Source organism: Mobula hypostoma, chromosome 3, assembly GCF_963921235.1.
Source record: "Mobula hypostoma chromosome 3, sMobHyp1.1, whole genome shotgun sequence".
In the NCBI taxonomy this organism is placed as follows: domain Eukaryota; kingdom Metazoa; phylum Chordata; class Chondrichthyes; order Myliobatiformes; family Myliobatidae; genus Mobula; species Mobula hypostoma.
Window position 1 is genome coordinate 49,303,647 of NC_086099.1, and position 24,769 is coordinate 49,328,415.

General features: G+C 37.3%; 1 protein-coding gene across 1 annotated transcript in view; it reads left to right on the forward strand.

Moving 5' to 3' along the window:
* Positions 1 to 24,769, forward strand: part of cwc27 (CWC27 spliceosome associated cyclophilin) — a 168,753-nt gene that overhangs the window by 114,171 nt on the left and 29,813 nt on the right. Inside the window, exons 12-13 of the mRNA XM_063043006.1 lie at positions 14,257 to 14,366; positions 22,753 to 22,856. Coding sequence (XP_062899076.1) covers positions 14,257 to 14,366; positions 22,753 to 22,856 — 214 coding nt within the window. The remainder of the gene's footprint in view (positions 1 to 14,256; positions 14,367 to 22,752; positions 22,857 to 24,769) is intronic.

Sequence of the window (24,769 nt, forward strand, 5' to 3'; positions counted from 1 at the left end):
GAGTACTGTGTCCGGTTCTGGTCACCTCACTATAGGAAGGATGTGGAAGCATTGGAAAGGGTACAGAGGAGATTTACCAGGATGCTGCCTGGTTTAGGGAGTACGCATTATGATCAGAGATTAAGGGAGCTAGGGCTTTTCTCTTTGGAGAGAAGGAGGATGAGAGGAGACATGATAGAGGTGTACAAGATAATAAGGGGAATAGATAGAGTGGATAGCCAGCGCCTCTTCCCCAGGGCACCACTACTCAATGCAAGAGGACATGGCTTTAAGGTAAGGGGTGGGAAGTTCAAGGGTGATAGTAAAGGAAGGTTTTTTACTCAGAGAGTGGTTGGCGTGTGGAATGCACTGCCTGAGTCAGTGGTGGAGGCAGATACACTCGTGAAGTTTAAGAGATTACTAGACAGGTATCTGGAGGAATTTAAGGTGGGGGTTATATGGGAGGCAGGGTTTGAGGGTGGGCACAACATTGTGGGCCGAAGGGCCTGTAATGTGCTGTACTATTCTATGTTCTATGTACCCCATACACAATACAACACGAAACAATCGTTTTCAAATTTACACACTCTGGAGAGTGTTTTCGAAAATCTCCGTTTTTGGGGGATGAAAACACCGGTTCAGTGTGGATGGAGGGTCAAAACAAAGAGAAAAAGCTTTGTTTTCAAAATTATCTGGCGTAGTGTGGACATAGCCTTAGTTTCCATACCCCTGGTCCTATTGCTGACCATTGGTATGCTCAGGTTTGTTACCAAATGTCCCTGAATAACCCCCAAATGGTAAGAATCATTTTAAGAATTGTGTCTGTGAAGTAATTGTGCCAAGACTGGCCTCATTTCACAGCTAAAAATAATGATAATTAGTGAGAAAAAATTCCAGTTAACCGATCAATTAACATTCATATCTATTGTGTTCCCAGACCTCTAGATTTAATATCTAATTCTGTTTTTCTCACACAAATGATCTGATTGAAATTATAATATTTGAATCAGGACATGATTCTGTCATCCAGATTATTCACGTGTTTCTTAAGTGAGATTTATTTTCAATTGTAGTTGCTGACAAAGGAAGTTAAATTTTTTTAATCCTGATGACACCTATTACTGGAATTTCTTTTAACATTTTATATTTTAAAGAATAATAGGCAAAATGATGGTACAAAATGTCCTCTGCATATCACTTTCTATGGTTGGTCTTAAAGCTCTTGGCATATTCCTTTGGCAAATAACCTATGTGAGAGCTGTTTATTGCCTTGCACTCCATTCAACTATACATTGTCACTTAATTATTCTAATCAATGAGGTGGTTTATTTTTCTATACGTCATGTATAGCTCTTTTACTCCAGTATTTAAATTCATTCAAGACTGAAATAAATATTAAGCTAAATACATAAATTTATATTCAGAATTTTGTTAATATATTATGTTTTATTAATATTGTATCTAAAATGCAACGTAAGATTGAATTTAAAACGCAAACACGAGGAAATCTGCAGATGCTGGAAATTCAAACAACACACACAAAATGCTGGTGGAACGCAGCAGGCCAGGCAACATCTATAGGAAGAGGTACAGTCGACTTTTCAAGCCGAGACCCTTTGTCAGGACTAACTGAAAGAAGAAATAGAAGAGATGTGTGATATACTGAGTCTGGTGCTCCCAGTGTGGCCTTCTATATATTGGTGAGACCCAACACAGACTGGGAGACTGTTTCGCTGAACACGTACGTTCTGTCCGCCAGAGAAAGCAGGATCTCCCAGTGGCCACACATTTTAATTCCATGTCCCATTCCCATTCTGATATGTCCATCCATGGCCTCCTCTACTGTCAAGATGAAGCCACACGCAGGTTGGAGGAACAACACCTTGTATTCCGTCTGGGTAGCCTCCAACCTGATGGAATGAACATTGACTTCTCTCATTTCCATTAATGCCCCTCCTCCCCTTCTTGCTGCATCCCTTATTTATTTATTTATTTATTTATTCTTTTCTTTTTTTTCCTCTCTCTCTCTCTCTCTCTCTCTCTCTCTCTCTCTTCCCCCCCTTTCTCTTTTTTCTCCCTCTATCCCTCTCACTATATCTTCCTGTGCTGCTCTCCTCCCCCTTTCTTTCTCCCTAGGCCTCCCGTCCCATGATTCTCTCCCTTCTCCAGCCCGGTATCCCTTTTGCTAATCAACTTTCCAGCTTTTAGCTCCATCCCTCCCCCTCCTGTCTTCTCCTATCATTTCGGATCTCTCCCTCCCCCTCCCACTTTCAAATCTCTTACTATCTCTTCTGTCAGTTAGTCCTGACGAAGGGTCTCGGCCCGAAATGTTGACTGTACCTCTTCCTATCGATGTTGCCTGGCCTGCTGCATTCCACCAGCATTTTGTGTGTGTTGTAAGATTAAATTGTTCACAGTCTGGAATGTTGGACAGTTCAGCAGAGGCTCGGCCTTTCAGCCCACAATGTTGTGCCAATCTATGTAAGCCTACCTCAATCTAACTCCTCCCTCATACACAGCCCATAACCCCCATTTTCTTACATCCATGGACCTATCTAAGTGTCTTATAAATAGCTCTATTGTATCACTTTCTACAACCACCCTGGGCAATGCCTTCCAAGAATCCGCCACTCTACTGTATGAAGAATAAAACCTATCTCTGATATCTCCCCTAAATGTTCTTCCAATCACTGTAAATGTATGTCGTCTGCTATTGGCCCCTGTTCTCATGGGCTAAGATGCTGGCTGACTACTCTACCTATAAACACAAGAGATTCTGTAGATGCTAGAAATCCAGAGTAACACATACAAAATGCTGGAGGAACTCAGCAGGTCAGGCAGCATCTGTGGAACAAAATAAACAGTCCACATTTCAGGTCAAGACACTTCATCCTTTACCACTGATAACCATATATTTTATCACTCTTCATCCTCTGCCACTCATTAATCTGCTTGAGTAATGAAGTCTTGTGGATCATATTTTTCTCTTTCCCGCTGTATGAATTTTTACTAAATATTTTCTTTGGCACTGCCAGCAGATTTATATTCAAATGTTACCTTCCAAATGTACCTTTCAAGTGAAACAGTTTGAAGAGAATGGGAAATAATATTACAAAATTATATAAACTGAAGTACACACATTGGTAGACATGTATTTTCAAATTATGGCTTTTAAGTACAATGGAGGTTAAAGTGAAAGGAATAATGTGCCTTATTTAGAAGTAATTCTCCCCACTTTAACGTGCATAGAAAACAAAATATGGGAGTTGTGAAGAACAAGGTGTAGAATTGGCTGAAGCAAAGGGAATATGAAATCAGATTAGGGAGCTCCAAGTATAAAACTAGGGCCTCGGTTTTCCAGAGAATACAACTGCAAGGTAAGAATTTGCTGACCTGCATCCATATTTAATGTGGATGTAGGAATTTATGATGGAATCACTGGATTTTACACAGAATAATTAAGACTTGGATTTCTTCCCCTAAAGATTCACAAATTCAGGATCAGTTAACATTGTATATTTATATTACTGTGTAAATTCTAATGCACAATGGAAAATGTGATGCAATCTGGTGCTAGAGCACTGCTGCAGTGGATACATGACTTTAGTAGTTTATGATGATTGAAATGTTATCAAAGTACGTATATGTCATGGTATACTACCCTGACATTCATTTTCCTGTGGGTATTCATAGTAAATACAAAGAAGCATGATAGAATTGATGAGGAACTGCACACTATAGAGACAAATAAACGGCCAGTGAGTGTTCAAAAGTACATTACATAAAGGAAAATTACAGGCTGCAAATTACAGCAATAGTAATTAAGAAAAGGTTTTGTGGGCTGCTTGCAAAATGTCACATACAGCAAACATATGTGCGTAAAGGATTTAATGGATGTAAGATATTTCACTTTTAATATATTCATGGTTAATTTAAATTTCTTAGCTTTTAGTACTTTATCAAGATTGAGGATTCATAGGTTGTCACTCCTCAACTGTATTTTACAGTGTTACCACCTCCTTTGATGTCAAAGGATTTTGATAGAGGATTCTGAAATGTTAGCTATAAGATGTAACCGTGCCTATATGCTGGTCAAACAGCAGCCTGCATGGTCTGTGGTTTAGAATTGGCAATTTGGATGTCAGTGTTGAGATGTTTGAGAAGAAAGATTTTGTTAGGTCGACTGGACTGGGAGTGATATAACCATGATTTGATCTATTAAATAAGGTACTGTACATGTTTTCATTCTTTTACATTTCAATGTAGCAATTTTCATACAACTGACAGTTGAAAGCTTGCTGTTGGCATTTCTGAGAACTGTTGCAAATTAACTGCACTGCTCACAAATAGTGCCAAACTGAGTAAAGAACATCAGTAAACAATTATATTCTGAAAGCTTTGCGTCTGCCACTGCTAAGAGTAGTTATTAAAGAAAATTTTCAAATTATTTTGTTAAATGAAAATTGCTCAATTACCGCGCTGGGACGCAGACTTGTGTGTCTGAAATGTTCGTCTAGGCCTCTAGTCTAGTAAGATAACCATCACATCATCTTTCCCTTTTTATGTTAAATGGTTCACTGGGAGAGACCTCCATTCTAGATTGAGCTCTTAAAGTCTTTGGCATGACCTGATTTGAATAGCTTCAAAGTTCTGACGGAGACCTACATTTTACACGATCAACTACAAAGATAGATAAGGGATTCAAAGCACAATGCTGCCCTCGTTATTTTGATTGCTGTAGTCTAAGTTTGTTCTTTATTAGAATAGAGTCCTAATTTGCATGATCTGTAGAAAAGCCAACAAAGATATATTTCCCCAAATATTTTTGTTTAGAACAAAACCTCACAAGCCCAACAGATGACATGCCTAAATAGATGACAGCACTCCTACAGTGCTAGTTAAATTCCAAGTTAAGCTGGTCCACCGCCTTTAGTTGTAATCTACTATTGTGCACAAATCTTTTCGAAAACAAGCCAATTGGCAATTAAATCTCTGACTTTTTTTTGTTGAGTATTGAAAGCTCAGTTACTAATTGTCTAAAGGATCTTAAATTAATTTGTTTTTAAGCATTCTTAATAAATCCACATAATCCCCAAGGTATTCTGTAGGGCTTTCAAACCCTCTGTTCTTCTTGCTAGAGAATTGTAATGGTTAAGTCTCCTAAACATATCAGCATTGCCTCTAATACCTGCTTGTAGTTTCAGCTCTTGCAGCAAATGAGTTTTATATGAGATCATCATTCTTTGAGTGCTCCCTTCCTCAAATGGGTGGTGTATTCACACATGCATGGAGCTCACAGTGCCTGGTCTAACTTACTATCCAATGCAATTCTCCACAGAGTCATATTTTCATGTTCCACTTCAAAAATGGTAGATCTTTCCATTGCACGCTATGCGCTGTTTTTCCCCAGTCAATCTACACGCATCCCTCTTCACAGTAGAAATGTCCACATTTCTGCATCCATTTTCCTGTTAATGACTTATTTGGATACTTAACACACTGTAGAATGTGAATAATTGAGTTGAGAAATGATACTTTAGGCATTCGATTAATTACATCCTTCCAATCTGATAAAGAACCATCTCTTTCTTTAATGTGGTAACCAGTATTCAGTCCATGTTAACCAACTTTCCCTAATACCATGAGCTCTTGTGCAGCAGCCTAATACGTAGTAACTTGTCAAGTGTCATCCTGAAGTCTGAATATGCTGGATTTATAATTTCCCTTCCATCAACTCTGCATGCTCCATTTTAAAAGAATTCTAGCAAATTCATCATACAGGGTTTTCCTTCTAGCCATGTTGATTAAATTACATTAAGCGCTAAATGTCTAACAACTTTATCCTTGACTGTAGATTATATTACCTTGCCAACAACATGTTAAGCTACCAGCCTATAGTTTCCCACCTTTCCTCTCCCTCTTTACTTGAACAAGGGAGTCACATTTAATTTTCCAATTCTCCAACTTCAACTAGCGCTACCTCATCTCCTTCCCCTTTTTGCCCTCTCAGAATATCAAATAACATAAAACATTGATCTGATCTGATTATTTTGCTTGAATATTCATGTTAAAACCATCAGTTTCAACTGTCAGCTATCAATTCAAACTCATTGGTTACTATTTTCCCATCAACTCTGTCTTGTTAAAAATGCTACTGCATTCAGATCAAGCTATAGAGCAGGGGGTCCCAGCCTGAGTCCATGGAACCCCTCAGTTAATTGTAAGGCTCCATGGCATTTAAAAAAGTCTGGGAACCCCTTCCCTAGAGCTTTGACTTTTTACAGATTTCACTTACTCCCAATTCACTTGCTGCTGCATAGTTTTGCTTATGCTGTCTGACCTTTCTTGTGCTTTAATTTCATTCTCTTCACTAACCCATGCCATTGCTCAGTCATGCTTTTTTTGATTTATTCAAGTTCTCATCATTAAAATCCTACCTGCTACCCCCAATTAGTCATGTGTGTGTAAAAGTTTAGTATGAGAAAAAGTGAAAACAAAACGTGAAAATTTGTACACTGAAAAAATACCACAAATATATACATAAACAAGAGAAAATCTGCAGATGCTGGAAATCCAAGTAACACACACAAAATGCTGGAGGAACTCAGCAGGCCAGGCAGCATCTATGGAAGAAAGTACAGTCAACATTTCTGGCTATAACCCTTCACCAGGACTCTGATCTTTTTCTAACGGTTGTTTGCAGAAGTTTCTTTGAATAGAGTACCCATTTTATTTGCTACAATTGCACCTCCTACTAGGCTAATCAAATAATATTGAATATGTGGAGCATCCCAGACAAAAAAAAACTGACTCCATCTCCAGATATAATGCTAATCTACCTGGGTCCCATTCTCTGAATTCAGGATACCAGTCTGTAGACTGGAAATGTTATTGTAATGAAATTAGAAATAATTCTCTGTCATGTTGGGGCTACTTGTATTGTGAATTCATGTCATTGAACTGAAGAGTTGATCCAGAGTATAGGTGTCCCTTAATTTTTAATGGTTCTAATTGTCTTTTTTGTCAGGAAGATCACAATTTACTCACCTGACAACTGCCTGAGAGAATAGGAGTGGGAAGAGAGAATTGATTTGAGTTGAATAGACTTTAATTCTTACATCGTTCATGTACATGAGGAGTAAAAATCTTTACATTATGTCTCTGTCTGAATGTGCAATGTGCAAATTATAGTAATTTATAATAAATAGTATGTAGAGTAAGATATACAACAGAACAGTCAATATAGCCTAGAAATACAATTGTGTCAGCATGAATTAATCATTCTGATGGCCTGGTGGAAGAAGTTGTCCTGGAGACTGTTGGTCCTGGCTTTTATGCTGCAGTACTGTTTACTGGATGATAGCAGCTGGAACAGTTTGTGTTGGGGTGACTCGGGTCCTGATGATCCTTCGGGCCCCTTTTACGCACCTGTCGCTGTAAATGTCCTGAATAATGGGAAGTTCACATCCACAGATGCACTGGGCTGTCTGCACCATTCTCTGCAGCGTCCTCTGATTGAAAGAGGTACAGTTCCCATACCAGGCAGTGATACAGCCAGACAGGAAGCTCTCAATTGTGCCCCTGTAGAAAGTTCTTGGGATCTGGGGACTCATGCCAAACTTCTTCAACCAGCTGTTGTGCTTTTTTTCACTAAATAGCTGGTATGTACAGACCAAGTGAGGTGTATACCGAGGAACTTAAAGCTTTTCACCCTCTCAACCCTAGATCCATTGATGTCAGTAGGGGTTAGCCTGTCTCCATTCCTCCTGTAGTCCACAACCAGCTCCTTTGTTTTTGTAACATTGGGGGGGAGGTTGTTTTCTTGACACCACTGTTTAGGATGATGACTTCTCTGTAGGCTGCCTCGTTATTATTTGAGATTAGGTCAATCAGTGTAGTATCATCAGCAAATTTAATTAGCAGATTAGAGCTGTGGGTGACGACACAGTTATGAGTATACAGAGAGTAAAGGAGGACTCCTGTGTTGAGGGTCAGAGGGCAAAAGAGGGTAAAAGCAGGAATGATATGCTAATAGCAGAACCAATTGTAACATCGGCAGCTTTCAAGATTCTTTCTCTCTGCATGTAAATAGTATGAATGGTGGACGCAGGCAAGTTCAACACACGCACAGTGTCTTTATTTCGTTCACCACGATTGAAACGCTTAATTACGTCCAGTTTTACACTAAGCATGACACCCTTACGAGCTCTCTTAGGCTTTTCTGATACCTTAGGACACATCTTGCTCACGGATGCACAAAATAAATTGAGATAAAACACTCTCACTGCTCGGGGCGTGCGCTGCCTCTATAACGGCTCGCTGCAAAACAAATGCTGAACGCTATTTTGGCTTTTCGTAACACCGTTACGAGCTCTCTTAGGTTTTTATGTGAGGGACTTGAACATCTGCAAATTTTGGTATCCGCGAGGGGTCCTGGAACCAATCCCCTGTGGATACGGAGGGCCAACTGTACTTTTTTCTATAGATGGTGCCTGGCCTGCTGAGTTCTTCCAGCATTTTGTGTGTGTGGCCTGGATTTCCAGCATCTAGAGATTTTCACTTGTTTGTCTTGTATATTAAACTCTGTTAAATTTTAGGTACTTAAGTGTACGTACTTAATTTAATTTTAAGGTAGTATATTATGTCAGACCCTTGTTTTGATATATTTTAATGTTTAGGTGTTTTGAACTGAAATTATTGAGTTCAGGATTGCAACCAATACATTTATATTGATGGTTGCCTGAATTGTGTTTTGTGTTTACGAATTTTGACTTAATAAAACGTTTCCCAGAACTGCACCTTTTTTATGAATTGGAGAAAAACAACCATAGGCCTGAGAAATTTAGTTGAGAAAGATATACGAATGCCTTGGATGGAATAAAGTAATTAATGTATCATAAATACACAAGAGATTGGGCACGCTGGAATCTGGAACAACAACCAACATGCTGGAAGGAAGTCAGTGGATCAATTCAGATTAAGAGACTATTCCCAAAGCATTGACTATACGTTTCCCTTCATAGATGCTGCCTGACCAACTGAGTTCCTCCAGCATCTTTATTCATGTATCATCTGACCATGCCATCAATTGTGTAGTAGTTAGAAACATAGCAAATGCTTTATATCTCATTTATTGAACTATTTGCCTCACTTTTTTGTTTATATGGTATTGTCCAAACTACATCCGGTATGCAGGAGTTTAGTAGACTTTTGTCTTTTAAAGTATTTTGTTCTATTCTACAAGTTATCCCTTTTTGGTATAACGTAATTGTCATATTAATCCTATTACATTTTTGAGTTTATATCTACATTGGCAGACTCTGTGTGATTTCTTTTGAAGTGTCAAGGAATACAGTTAGATCTTTTATTAATTTTAGTGATATTAATCATATCAAAGTTAATGCCAACAAAGTTATTCAAAGGGTGCTAAGTAAAATTAGTAAAAGAACAGGTAACATTGAACCTTCTTATCTTTAATTCCTGACTCTTGTGTGGTACAAATACAACTTCTATTACGCTTAAATATATTAAATATAATTATACTGTTCATAATAAGTTCAGGCTGAAGCTTCCCTAGGCAATACAGCCGGCAGCTAATCAGAAGAAATATCCTTAGCAGTCTTCCCAACTGAAATTTAAATAATTATTTTAAAGTATAAAGCTGTGTTTTACTACAAAGCCAAAATAGAATTTGGATTAATTGTTCCCATTTCACTGAATTTTCAGTTTACTTAGCTACTATGAGGAGGGAAACTTGTAAGGAGAATCCACCCCACATTGCTGCTATATATTTCGTAGCAACTAGGATAAAAATAAAACTTCCAAATAAGTGAGAAAAAGCATATATACCATCATTAACTTGTTCTATAATCAAAATGTCAGTTGTGGGGCTGCTAAGATTTTTTCCCATTTTAAATAAAAGTAAGTTTAAATCTTGATTTTCTTTTCAAAATCATGCATCTATTTTAATCCATTGCCAAAAAAAAGGTAAACATTTCTATCAGTGTTTTGGCTGTACAGTTCAACTCGTTAACAAACGAAAATCCTAAAAAGGTCAGTTATGCATGTCCACTGTTCTAATAGATATAAAGCATCTTACAGAATAAGGGAGCATTTTCAGCTCTTGAGGAAGCTATTAACTTGTGAGGTAAGCCCACTAAGCCTGTGTTGACTGTCTGCAAGAGCAACTAAATCATTGTTACCACTTGTAATTGTACATTACTTTGTCCCACATATATCTATTAAGTTCTCCATTTTTATGTGAAAGTAATAAATGAATTTGCGTCCACTACCGTTGATGGTAATAAATTTCAAATTACGATTGCTCAACGTTCTTCATCATTTGTTATTTCGATATTCACTGTAAATGTATGTCTTCTGGTTCCTGCTCTTGGAGATATCCTTGAAGTATAGCATAACGAATTCTGGATCAAAGCTGAGTTAGAGCTAAATCAGTGTTCTGCAATGGTACAGAATAATCCCTTTAAAAGATGGATTAAATGTGGATTTTCTTGTGCACCTTCTTTGTGAATAATCTGACATGTAACATTTTCTATCCCTATTTTAATGCTGATAAATATTAGATTATTGTTGAGAATTTCTATGAATCCTTCATCTGAGATATAAATAGCGTAGTTCCTGATTAAAGTCAAATTACTACCTCTCTACTCATTAAATTTTAAAAGCATTTTCAAATGCTTTTGCATTGTATTTATTGCTTCAGAAATTTCAAAATTTCATTATTAACTTTAAGTGATTAGTCTCTCAGTTAATAAGGGGCTAGCTGCAACAAAACATTAAATTGCAAAATTACTTGACACCTGTGTTAATCTACAAGAAATCATTAAGCTATTTATGAGAACAGCAGCCTCAGGGTCTTTTAAAAATAACCACTGGTTTGTTTCTTAAATGAACTTTCAGATTGGCAAGATTAAATGTGTTTATGCTGAAGAATTTGATGTTCTTTATCCTTTGTTGCCACATCAGTGATGATTTGTAGTTACCTCTGCCTGAGTGGCAGGACAAAGCAGGAATGTTGTCAAAATCACCTTCAAAACTGTAGGATAGTATTTAGTGACAACAGCTGGAGTAGTAAGGTATCTACTCTTCCGTAGTGCCTGTAGGCAACATCATTCAGACTCTTATATTCTACAGTCAGGTTCTAGCACTAAAGAAGCAACTTAAATGAGTTAGTACAAAGATGAAGAGTATTGCTGACAGCTGTGAAGGATCATCCAACAAAAGAAAAGAGATGATTATAGTTGGTCTTGGCCTCGACAGTATAAACGGCTGGATTCGATTATAGTATCTCGAATGCATGTTACAAGGCAGGCTGGTTTCACAGCTGTTCTCAAGCTGTTTAAAAAGCCAGACATTTTGGGGGGTTTTGAATGGCTGGGTACAGATGGAAAAGAAAACAGAAAATAAGAATAGCCCTACAATCCAAACCAGGTGCCAGGATACCTTTAGAGAATTGGTTACATTAAGTCAATAGCAAATAAAGGAACATCAGGTTGTGCATTCAAAAAATCTGTCCTTTCCCAGGAGTGCCCTTTGTGAAGCTGGGAATCAGTGGCAAGAAGATCTTCATTTCCATATATATTTATATTTTAACCACCAAGTAAGTTCAGGTTCATTGCAAATATTCTTGCAAACCTAAATTGGAGCCAGTATATTTTATTCTTGTGTCATTTGTAAGATGCCTTGAATCCACTGACCCACTCTGAAGTGTGATGTCATCAAGGGGTTAAGTTGATGATAGTGGAAACAGTTATGAGTAGGGGAGATCACGGCTTCCTTTGTGAAATCCAAGGGAGACCTCCTGTTCCTTTTAGTTCTGCCTCCAAAAATAAATTTTTGGATACTTTTGGAAATGCTTCAAATATTATGATATAAATTTATGAATTTCCCATCTGCTGCTGGTGGTCATTTTAGTTACTTAACTGCAGTTGACAGTTACCTTTGTGGTCAGCGGGGTTTTATTGAAAATAGGTCAGAATGCAAAATGTTCAGTTTTAAAGGCTGCTTAATCCATTGCCACCAGTTGACATAGTTTAAATTTCCTTACCTGGATAATAAAAGATTTTTGATTGCTACCTTATGGGACTTCTTAAGAACTGTTGATTACTTTATCTTTCATCGCATTTTGTCCCAAGCAATAATTCCTTGATTTATGATGGTTTGATTTACAGATGTTCACTTTAATGCCTTTGATCCTTTGGGATACGCATCTATGGGTTATTATGCTATTTTGGGCAAAAAATGAAGGTGTGCCACTCTGTACATTGGATTACACTGTATTGAAATGCAAATAATGCATTCTGCAAGCCTTTTTCATTTATGAAATTTTGCTTTTTGAGACATTTTCTAGGGATGCATCCCTGTGGCCAATTGAAGAATTTGTATGAGGAACTAGTAATAGCCCAGCTATTTTTATTTTCTGTTACTGAACATGGAAAGCTGAGCAAGCTAATCCTTTCAACTGTCAGCTGACATCTAGTGAGGATAATGGGCTTCATGCTGTGCTTAACCATCAGGCTGCGTATATTCTGCCATTACTTGAGTCCAGAATGTCCTGATACCCTTCGACTGCACAGGCTTATGATAAATTTATATAACCTTAAAATACATGTGTACTTAAAATTAAAATACACTAAACACTAGGAGGTTTGCTAGCATTAAAATTAAGTACGCAGTTAAAATAAATTAAGTATGTTAAGTTCTTCCACCAGGTCAGTGATGAGTCCACTGATGGAACAAGAAGTCTGATGTAGCAGCGTGGAACCTTCCGGATGATTTGGACAGCTACTACAGTTTGACCCAGTGGTTATCCAGTTCTGCTAATGACTAGTTATAGTGTGATTCAAATAAATCATTATAAATTGGTGCGATGGTGGCATAGCAGATCGTGCAATGCTATTACCGTTTGGGGCGTCAGAGTTCAATTCCAGCATCCTGTAAAGAATCGGTACATGTTCCCCATGGAATGCGTGGGTTTTCTCTGGGTCCCCTGGTTTCCTCCCTCAGTACAAAGACATAAGAGGTAGGTTAATTGGGTAGTATAAATTGTCCCATGATTAGGTTTAGGTTATATCAGTGTTGTCGGAGGTTGCTGGGCAGTGTAGCTTGAAGGGCTGGCAGGGTCTATTCGAAGCTGTATCTCTAAATAAATAAATAGAGATGTTTATAGTTTTTTAGCTGTTCCTATCTAGGTGTTCGAGTAGGTATTAAATTTTAAATATTAGATAAGGCCTTTTGTGTTGATTTTATCATTTTCCTCAGTGCTACACTTAGTCACAGTGTGTTTCAATATGGTTACCCTGCAGGTCCTTCTCTGCATTTTCTGATTCCATTGTATTTCAACACACACCAAAAATAGTAATGTTACAATTGGAAGGTATTTTTAAATACCCATCTAATATCATAATATCCAAACATTACTGAAGAGCCCCTGATTATCTTTTGTAGAAGCATGACAATATTTATTTATTTAAAGATACGGTGTGAAACAGGCCCTTCCAGCTCAATGAGCTGCACTGCCCAGCAACCACCGATTTAACTCTAGCTTAATCACAGGACAATTTACAATGGCCAATTAACCTACCAACCAGTAGGTCTTTGGACTGTGGGAGGAAACCCTCGCACTCATAGGGAGAACGTGAAAACTACTAGAGATGGTGCCAGAATCGAACTCTGAACTCCAGAATGCTGCAAGCTGTAATAGTGTTGCACTAACCACTACGCTAATGTGGCGCCCATTGCAGTTATGTCATAACAGCAAATATAATACCGAGCTCTGTGGACTTAAAGACTGAAAAGAAATCATGCAGCTTCAGCATGTTGAAGTTTAAAGAACTCCAGATGCTGGTAATTTGAAAATAAAGCAAAAAAGAAAAATCAGATGTTAAACAGTGCAAACATTAACCGTGCTTCTTGTTCTTTAGATACTGCTTGACCTGCTGAGTGTTTCCAGCATTTTCTATTTTTAGTTTAGGTTCACACTGTTGATGTATGTTTCATCACTATATACCTATTGTGGACTAAACATGATCTCGATATAAATATCCATGCTAATTGTTTATTTGCCATAACCTTATGTTCGGTAGATTTGTCCTGAATGTTCCTCTCTAAAAGATTCCTCTTACTGGCCTTAAGCTATTTAGTCTGTCATTGTCCTGTTAAATTCATTGATTATCTATTACATTGGACAGAATACTGTTGCCTCTGGAATGCAAAATTTGAAAAAAAATGCAATGTGTTATTTTTATTCATCTGCAGAGAGTGAACCAGCTCCAAACAGTGCCCTGGCAGAATACCTAAATGAAAGGAAGAAGTATGAAGAATTACGCAGACAAAAGCCAAAGAATGGCTCAAGCCGTGAGGAACAGGTAATGAATCTTCAGCCATGCTTTTAACTGAACTGTAAAGGAAGCATTCATAATAGTATTGATAATTCATAATGCAAATAACAAACCAAGTTTAAAGTTTGTAAAACATATGTAAATTACTAGAAAAGTGCACTATCAACATTTTATTACCAAAATAAGCATACCTGAGAAAACAATTTAGACATCGCAAATCCATTTTACCAGACTTTAACGATTGTGCAAAGCTGCAATGTTTTAAATGTTTTTATCAGGATCAACTGTCGCTGTTTCCTCCCAAACTCTACACTAATAACGTATCCCAATACAAAAGTACTAATTGTTGTTCTGAGGAAAAAGAAACTTAATATTTCACTTTCTTCAACCTGTACTTAATCAGCAGAAGAGTTCCTATCCCAACTAATACTGCCATACTTTTGATCACACTCAGTATTTGACTGGACACTCACCTTGTACTGACGCTTCAATTCTTACTCTAAAATTAAACAAGATACTTAAGTTTTCCTAGTAGGAGAAAGGGTTTTTCCAGTTATTTTGTACGCTGATGTTTTCTCATGAACCTAAGTTCTTTCAAATATCTGAGTCCGATACTTCCATTTATCAGAATACAGCGCAAGGTAGAATAAGAAGTAACAGCGTGCAGTTCTTACCATTTCAGAATGACGGGTGACAATATCACTGATCAGGAGCCAGAGCAGCAGTAGTTATTTTTTCAAGGGGGTCAGGTCAAAGTTCAGCAACCTCCTTGGTGCATGCTCTGCAAACAAAATAAAACACTTACTTCTGTTTTCCTAGTAGAAAAAAAAGATTATTTATCCATTCTGAACTCTGACTGCAATCAGATAATTAAGAGTAGAATAAAGTGACAATAATTAATAAAACACCCATTGCAGGAAGATGATATCAACTTTGCCACAGATTACAGTGCTGTTGAAGATGATAAGGAATTATGTTCCATTCACAAGCATGTGAAGTAAATGGCAAGAAGTTATTACTTGATCTCTCAAACTTGTCCAACATTAATGATTATAGGAGGGTTATGACCAGAGACTGACTACATTACTATATTTATCCCTTCATTTGCGGTTCTGTAATATCCTGAAAGAAGCAAAATTAAAACAGAAAGAAATTCAGGGCTAGAATGAGAAAACAGACCGGTAAATTTTCTTTCTAGTCACAATGGATAGTGATAAACTAATCCAAGAGACCTCATGGATCATACTTGTATCAATTGATAAATAATATGTAATTTTTATGTGATCCCTAACCTACCTAAGAAACTATGCAGTTCTCTTTTGACTACGTATATTGAATCTGTATAAATCATATGAGTCAACAATGCATGTCAACTGTTGTCATACGTTCTAGGGAAAAAAGAACCACCAAACAAATTCAAAATCCATTTTGCTGTTGTAGGTTTATACAGTTCTTGCTGAAATGGATACTTAATTCATTTATCAATTTGCAACTTATGAGGGAAAAAAACCCATGCTTTGCATTATTTAGTTGATGTGCTACTTTTGACATACCTTAACATCTACACTACCCTAAAATTAATAAATAAATAAATTGATAAGTTCTATCCAAAAAGCTAGGGTTCTTTAAGCTTCAAATTATTTTTCTGGCTTCCCTCTGAACATTTTCGTAGCCAAAAAAGGAGGCAGTATCAAGATGGTCTCATCAAGTACTTATATGAGGACAGAACTGCATCTTTGGAGTTGAGTACAGTGCCTCATTAATACAATGCTTCTAATATAGCAAGATGTTATTTTTCTTTTCAGGGTTTGTTAGTCCTCTGAACAAATTGCCCGGTTTAATTTAGTAACTGTGCTTTGTCATTATAGTAAAAATTACGATTATGTCTTTTTTGTTTGTTCATAGTTTCTCTGTATTGATCATGTACCTTGAGTAACCTTTTTCACAACAATAACTAAATTAGCTGTTTCCACCTATCACCTACGAACCTTTGTCTCACCCCTCCCTCTCACTTCTGTATTTTCCCTCCACATTTTCAGTTGTGATACAAGATCTTGATCTGAAACATTAAGAACATCAACATTCCCAGATGTTGCTTGACCCTCTGAGTTCTTGCAGCAGTTTATTTTTAGCATGTTGGAGCATCTCCACTCCTTTGTATCTCTTTTTTTGCTCATGAATTAAACTAGTTCATGAATCAAGTGCTGGGAATAGTATTTCCTGTCTTGGTCCGAACTACATTTTTGAGATTAATTACCATTTGCCACTGGATGGTCTTTCCACTCAGATACATAAATAAATATCTGTGGAGACACAGCAGCAGAGACATCTCTATCTTAAAACCCACTTTGTAATATAAAAAGTTGTGAGTACGAGTCATTGCTAAATTACATTTATTTTTCTGTAATGAATTTTGAATGGGTGTCCAGTCCAGAAGCTATAATTGCTAAAGCTACCCTCTTTCACGTTATCCACAAGTGTCACTTTCACTGAGCATTTAAATACAGACTTTATATGCAACAACATAGGAAATAGGAGCAAGAGTAGGCCATCTACCCATCGAGACTGCTCCACCTTTCAATAAGAGCATGGCTGATCGGGCCATGGATTCATCCCCACCTACTTGCCTTTTCCCCAATGCCTTTAATTCCTTTACTATGCAAAAGTCTATCCAACCTTGTCTTCAATATATTTACTGAGATAGCCTCCACTGCTTCATTGGGCAGAGAATTCCACAGATGCATTACCCTCTGAGAAAAGCAGTTCCTCCTCATCTCCATCCTAAATCTACTCCCCCAAATCTTGAGGCTATGTCCCCTAATTCTAGTCTCACCTATCAGTGGAACCAACTTTCTTACCTCTATCTTATCTATCCCTTTCAAAATTTTATGTGTTTCTATAAGATCTCCTCTCATTCTTCTGAATTCCAACTAGTACAGACCCAGGTAACTCAATCTCTCCTGAAAGTCTAACCCCCTCATCTCTGGAATCAACCTGGTGAAATGCCTCCAAAGCCCGGGATATTCTTCTTCAAGTAAGGAGGCCAGAACTTTACACAGTACTCCAGGTGGGGCCTCACCAGTACTCTGTACAGTTGCAGCATGACCTCCCTGCTCTTAAATTCAATTCCTTTGCCAATGAAAGCCAACATCCCATGTGCTTTCTTGATAGCCTGCTGCACCTGCAAAACAACCTTTTGTGACTCATGCACAAGTACTCCCAAGTCCCTCTGCACAGCAGCATGCTGCAATTTTTTCACGGTTTAAATAATAATCTGGTCTTTCATCTTTCCTTCCAAAGTGGATAACCCTCGCCTTTACTAACATTGTACTCCATCTGCCAGACCTTTGCCCATTCATTTAGCCTATCTATATCTCTCTGCAGACTCTCCACAACTGCTGCATAATTTGCTTTTCACCTCAATTTAGTATCATCAGCAAACTTAGATACACTACACTTGGTCCTATCTTTCTGGTCGTTAATGTATATCGTGAACAGTTGCAGGCCCAGCACTGACCCCTGTAATACACTGCTCACCACTGATTGCCAAGCAGAGTAACACTCATGTATCCCAACTCTCTGCTTTCTATTAGTTAACCAATCCTTTATCCATGCTAATACATAAACCTGAACTCTATACATCCTTATCTTATGGATAAGTCTTTTATGTGGCACCTTATCAAACGCCTTCTGGAAATCCAAGTAAGTAATGACCATCTGTTCCCCTCTATCCATTGCGCTCATTATATCCTCAAAGAACTCCAGTAAGGTTGTCAAACACGACTTGCCTTTGCTGAATCCATGCTGTGCCTGCCTGATGAATCCATTTCTTTCCAGATGCCTTGCTATTTCTTCTTTAATGACAGCTTCAAGCATTTTTCCAACTACAGATGCTAAACTAACTGGCCTATAGTTATCTACCTTTTGCCTACATCCTTTTTTGAACATTGCGCAACATTCACTGTCTTCCAATCCGCCGGGACCTGCCTAGAGTCCAGAGAATTTTGGTAAATTATCACCAAAGCCTCTACTATAACTTCTGCCATTTCTTTTTGTGAGATAACCCACAAATGTATTTTTGTAACAACAGTTTTAGAAAGGCCTTTACACCTATCTATATAGTAATCATTTCAATATTTTCTTTCATTGGCCTGGACTGTTAATGCTGTATTTGAGTTTCAAAAGTGGTTATGAAAATAACTGAGAAGAATCTCATCATAGAAAATTTCATCCCAATATTATTACAGTAGGTTTTCAGGAGCGAATACTACTTCAATTTATTGAAATAATACCTGCAAGCAAAAAAAATATAATCCTTAAACTGTTCAGAGATAACTATAAGCAACACACACAAAATGCTGGAGGAACTCAGCCGGCCAGGCAGCATTTATGCTCCTTCATTATTTTGTATATTTCTTTAAGGACTTCTTCCTATCCCCTCTACTCTACAAAAAGAAACCCCACCTATCCTATTTTTTCTTATAACTGAAGTGGTCTATCCCAGGCATTTGCACACAGTAAACTGTTTACCTAAGCAATGTTTTTACTGGGAGATTAATGATCCCTATGTTGAGATCTCTCAGATTATTTGTATTTTCTCATCCGAATAGAAGGAGCCCTCAAAGTGGAATAATGATAAAGATTTGTAGACGAAATGATTTCCAAACTGCTGACTGGTTGATTCTTTAATGGTTGTTCAGGTAATGATTAAATAATGCATCTTCAGCTAAAGGCCTAATCTGTCCAGTGGAATCAAAGTTTTTAGGACACCTAAAGTAAAATATTTTGTATGCAAGGAACATCCATGGCATTAGTAATCTCTTACCATAATCATTGGATGAACATTACCCTTCGGTACTCAAATTGTTAGGCCTGTTGCTTGTGTGTTTCCACAGATGATGATTTAGAGTTATACCACTGTGGACAACATTAGCCAGGTGTTTACCTTTTGCAACAGTTAAGTAGACTTGCACTAGAAGCAGATAACAAAGGTACCTTTGTATTGGTACTTCATGCTCTTTATAAACTCCAAGTTTTCCCAATATGCATATCAAATTCAGGCGAGTTCTGTTTCTCGGGAATATGAGGATATCTCCAGATTGTTGTCCAACCACTTGTGAATGAAAACATAGCTTAAGTACAAATCTTTCATCCTATCATATAATTATCAGAAATGTGATAATTTTTATCGTACCTCATTCCTATACCTAATGAACAGATTCTTCTGAACTGTTCTAAGATTATTGCGAGGGGATGTTTTCTTACTGAAATGTGTTGCTGATTTTAAGCATCCGTAATCCATTGGTCTTTGGGAAAGTTTAGCAAAAATAGTGAACTCCACAATGTGTCTCTTTTTTAAATATCATCTTTGGCATAGTGTTATGATCAATGGTAGTTAAGTGACAGTTATCCCCCATTCTCATTCTAATATGTCAATTCATGGCCACCTCTACTGTTACGATGAGGCCACACTCGGGTTGGAAAAACACCACCTTACATTCTGCCTGGGTAGCCTGCAACCTGAGGGTATGAACATCGATTTCTCGAACTTCCGGTAATGGCTACTCTCCCAACCCCCACTCTGTCCTTCACCAGTCCCCATCCCTTTTTCCCTCTCTCACCCTATCTTCTTGCCTGCCATCGCCTCCCTCTGGAGCTCCTCCCCCCTTTTCTTTCTTTCGTAGCTTTCTATCCTCATCTGTCAGACTCCGCCTTTTCCAGCCCTGTATCTCTTTCATTAATCAACTTCCCAGCTATCCCCCTCCCGGTTTCACCTATCATCTTGTGTTTGTCTCTCCCCCTCCCCACCTTTAAAATCTACTACTCATCTTTTTTTTTCTCTAGTCCTGCCGAAACGTCGCGTGTACTGTTTTTTCCATAGATGCTGCCTGGCCTACTGAGTTCCTCCAGCATTTTGTGTGTGTGTTGCTTACAGTTATTTCCGAACAGTATAAGGATTATATTATTTTGCTTGCAGGTGGACCAAAGTATTATTTCATTAACTTGAAGTAGTATTCACTCCTGAAAACCTACTGTATCTATTCTTGACACATGATTACCATGGAAATAGAAACCTAGATATAAAGATCAAATCGTAAGCTGGAGAGTCTGTCTATCTTTTCTTATCTTTGAAGTGAAATTTTAAATCTCTGATCTCCAATGCAGAAATCACAATCAACACTCTTAAGTTGATTTTTAATGTATATTTTTATTTGCATTCACAAAGCATGTTGTTTTTAAGTGATAAAATTTGAAATATTGGATGGATAGCTTTAGTGAGAGAGAAAATAGTACATTGTTTTTGAAAGCATTCAAAAAGCATTTTTGAAAGCAAATAAACTACAGCATGAATTAAAAACTCAGGTTGTTACAAGTGAGAAAGGATGTGGACTTTTCTCAAACCTCACTGGCAAAGACTAAAGGTCTGCTGACATTATCCCATTCTGTAGTAGGGAAAATGAGAGAGTAATTAGAAGTCTGTCTCTTTCCCTATTGGACTAATTTTTGGATGGAGTTTGATACTAATTATCATTTAGAACAATAATAATTATAGTCAGCTTTGATTTTTCAAGGGAAGGTCATATTTGACTATAATTAAATTTTTTTAGGTAGGTAACAAAGTGGGTTGATGAGGGTTATGTTATTGATGGTACCTACTTGAATTTTAGCAAGGCTTTTGATAAATTCCCACATGCCAGATTGATCATGCAGGGGTATGTTATTTGAACTTTCATATAGTGCCATGATTTTGAGATGCTACCTAGATTAAATCATTACTAAAAAGCACACTATCCACCAATCCATCTTCGGGACAGCTCCATGCTTTAAAATATGTATCCAAATCAAAACCTATTTTATAAATTTCATGATCACTGTTGTAATTTAATGGTACTAGTCAACTATTAGTCTGGTAAAGTGAATTTATCTAAGAATGGGTGAAGCATGACGTTTCTTTTTGAAAAAGTAGAAATGTTACTGCACTATAGTAAAAGAGTAAGGAGGAAATATAGGAACAATTTGCCCTGCTGTACCTGGCTTACCCTAAATTAACTTATTTTATTGGATTTGCACCTGCCAGCTGTTAAATCACGGCTCTCAAATAGCAAGATAGTAGGGTAATGGGGATGGCATTTAAGTTCAAAATTGTGAAATGTGACTGCTGTAGCATTATTCATAGCATTTGACTTACCTTGATAATGATCTTTAAGTAGATTTTTTTTCCATTGGAAATCCTTAACTCGTAGACAAAATAAGTCACTGAAAATCAGTACACTGTTTTCATTTTTGGTGTTTAAGATTATGTATCCTCCATTTAGCTATATACATAGTAATTATAATAATTATTTTCATGGCCACAGCAATCCTCCTTGGCCCTAAACTCACCTTTGGAAATCTTTTCACTTCTAACAACAGGCATCCATATAAGCATATTTACAGTGATGCCTTCAGCATCAGATTACATGTGAGCTAATTTTTATGTAATGTTATTAGGGCTACTAGAGAAGATTATTATTCCAATATGCACTAGGATTAAGCTCTGAAACAACAATGCAAAGATTTTGTTATGCAATGCACTCTTCCAAAAATATGGTCACAAAGAAAGGAATACAGTGGAATCTAGTTAATCGGAACACATTGGAACCAGTACATTTTGTTCCAATTAACCGCCTGCCTCAATTAGCTGAAGCAAGGCATAAAAGAAAAACTGAGTAACAAGTTATGTATTTAAATAAAATACAGAGCAAATTAGAACACTAACAAAAACACTATTATATACACTACTATAAAACTGTGCATTAGTTCCTAGTAGTTATCAACGGAGGAATTTATCCAGAGTACCCTGTCATGTTCTCTCAATTGTAAATGAACAAAATCAGTTAGTGCAGATAATGGACTGCCTTTATACAATGTTTTTGCTAATTCCATCCTCCAATTCTTCATTTTAATTTTAACATTCAAGATGATTGTCGATACCTTCAAATTCTTCTTCGTTTCTAACTTGTAGATAAAGTGAAATTGTTTCATTTTCATTTCCTGCTATTTCTGGCATCTCCAAACCTAAATGCTTGAAGCCACACTGAGCAAAACAGTTCTGATTTGGCTTACTCTTTATTTCTCACCAACTGTCAGTGAAAAAAAATTACTGCTTTTTGAACTCAAGTACACACAACTGATTAGTTTTTGTTTGTTAAGAGTTGTCCCAAGTAAGTGGCTGCCCCAATTAACTGATGGCCCAATTAAGCTGAGTCCAATATATATCCTTACCATGCATTTCCACGATTAACTTGTATAAAACAGCAGACGAACATAAGGCTTATGAAGTACAGAAAGTTTTTATTCCAAAAATCAAAACAATTTGTAAAACCGAGCATGATTTCAACAGATTTTAATTACTGAGAATTTCTATTCACAGACTTTGGCATTGCTTGATCGATTCAAATCAAAGCTTACAAAAGCTATCTCAGAAACTCCAGAGGAAGATGTAGTTCAACCAGAAGGAGATGATGATGAAGGCTGGTGAGTTCTATTAACAACAAGACGCCATATTTATCTTGTATAATTATTTAATAATTAATTTCCAATCGATTGTTAATATATTTATGTTTTAGAAAAAACTTTGGTAAGGATTCTTTATTCTGCAAACACTGGCCAAGAAATTTTTTGTGTTAAAAGAAAATTATCTTACTGAAAGAGAGGACATGATTGAGTGTTTTGCAGCAATTTCATAAAGCACCATATGTTGCCTTGTCACAGTAAAGGATGTTGAATATGAAAATGACTTGGGTAAGAGTAAATGAAGAGAGTGTACTTTAAAATTTGATATTCTGATTCAGATTTATTTATCTATCGCATGTATGTGAAAACATATAGTAAAGTGCATCTTTTGCATTAACAAACAGGATGTGCTGAAAGCAGCCTGCAAGAGTCACCACACATTCTGGCGCCAACGTAGCCTGCCCACAATGTTTAGTAGGACATGCAAGCAACAGCAACAACAGCAAACGAAGCTTCTTGCCTCCCTCCCACCCACCCACTCATACACACACAGACAGGGATATCTTTTAAATAAACCAGTTAAGAGAAAGCTTCGCAAGTTACTAAGAGAAATGAAAGAGGCATTTGAAGGAGAGACTTTTATAGCAGAGATTTTTGCCAGAATCTACTTTTCCATCAAGCCGTTTAAGATGTAGCACCTCTCTGGACTGGACAATTAATTTTACAGCGAGCTTTCTAGCATCTCTTTATCAATTTCTGACCTATTTACTATCTCTACTATATCTTACTTGGTTGATAATCTGGTGGAATCTTGGGTACAGATGAATATAAAATACTCTCATTACCTCGGTCATGCTCTCCACCTAGTTTTTGGTCCCACAGTAAGCCCACCTCCTTTTCTTATACTGTTACTATTTACAAACCTTAAGGACATTTTTTGATTTTTATTTTATTATCACAATCTTTTTCATTCTCATTTTACCCTTCTTTCTTCCCCTTCTGTCCCTCTTCTTTCTCCCTCTTTGCATGCACAGATGCAAGTACAGCATACTCCATTCTTACAGCAGCTTGCATAATTACAGAATTCACAAACGACTACCAAAAAACTGAAATATAGAATTAAAATGTTCCTTTACAGAATTTATGTGGGGGGGGAACCTAACTAAACACAACATCGAAAAAAACAACAAAGGTTGAAAACTTTTAACAACAGTTCATGTTGCAAAAAATCTAAATAAAACCAATTTTATAGGAAAGCAAGCCCTCCGACAGTGCTGTTGTAATAAGTTCAGAATGTAGATTTGATTCTTTTACTATGAAGTACATAAAGTAAATTACAGATTGCCAGGTATGATGTTGTAGCCATCACTGAATTGTGGCTAAAGGATGGTTGTAGTTGGGAGCTGAATGTCCAAGGTTACACATTATCTCGGAGGGATAGGGAGGTAGGCAGAGGGGTTGGCATGGCTCTACTGATAAAGAATGGCATCAAATCAATAGAAAGATGTGACACAGGTTTGGAAGATGTTGAATCCTTATGGGTTGCGTTAAGAAACTGCAAGGATAAAAAGACATTGATGCCAGTTATATACAGGCCTCCCAACAGAGGCTGGGAGGTGGACCACAGATTATAACAGGAAATAGAAAAGGCATGTCAAAAGGGCAATGTTGCGGTAGTGTTGTAGTGACAGGGGGTTCCATAGTTAGAGGAGCAGAGAGCAGATTCTGTAGGCACGAAAGAGACACCCAGATGGTATGTTGCCTTCCAGTTGCCAGGATCAGGCATATCTTGGATCTGATCCACAGCATTCTGAAGGGGGATGGGGAGGGTGAACTGCTGGAAGTTATGGTACATATTAGTACCAATGACATAAGTAGAAAAATGGAGGAGGTCCTGAAGAGACAATATAGGGAGGGGGAGGCGTGGCTTTATT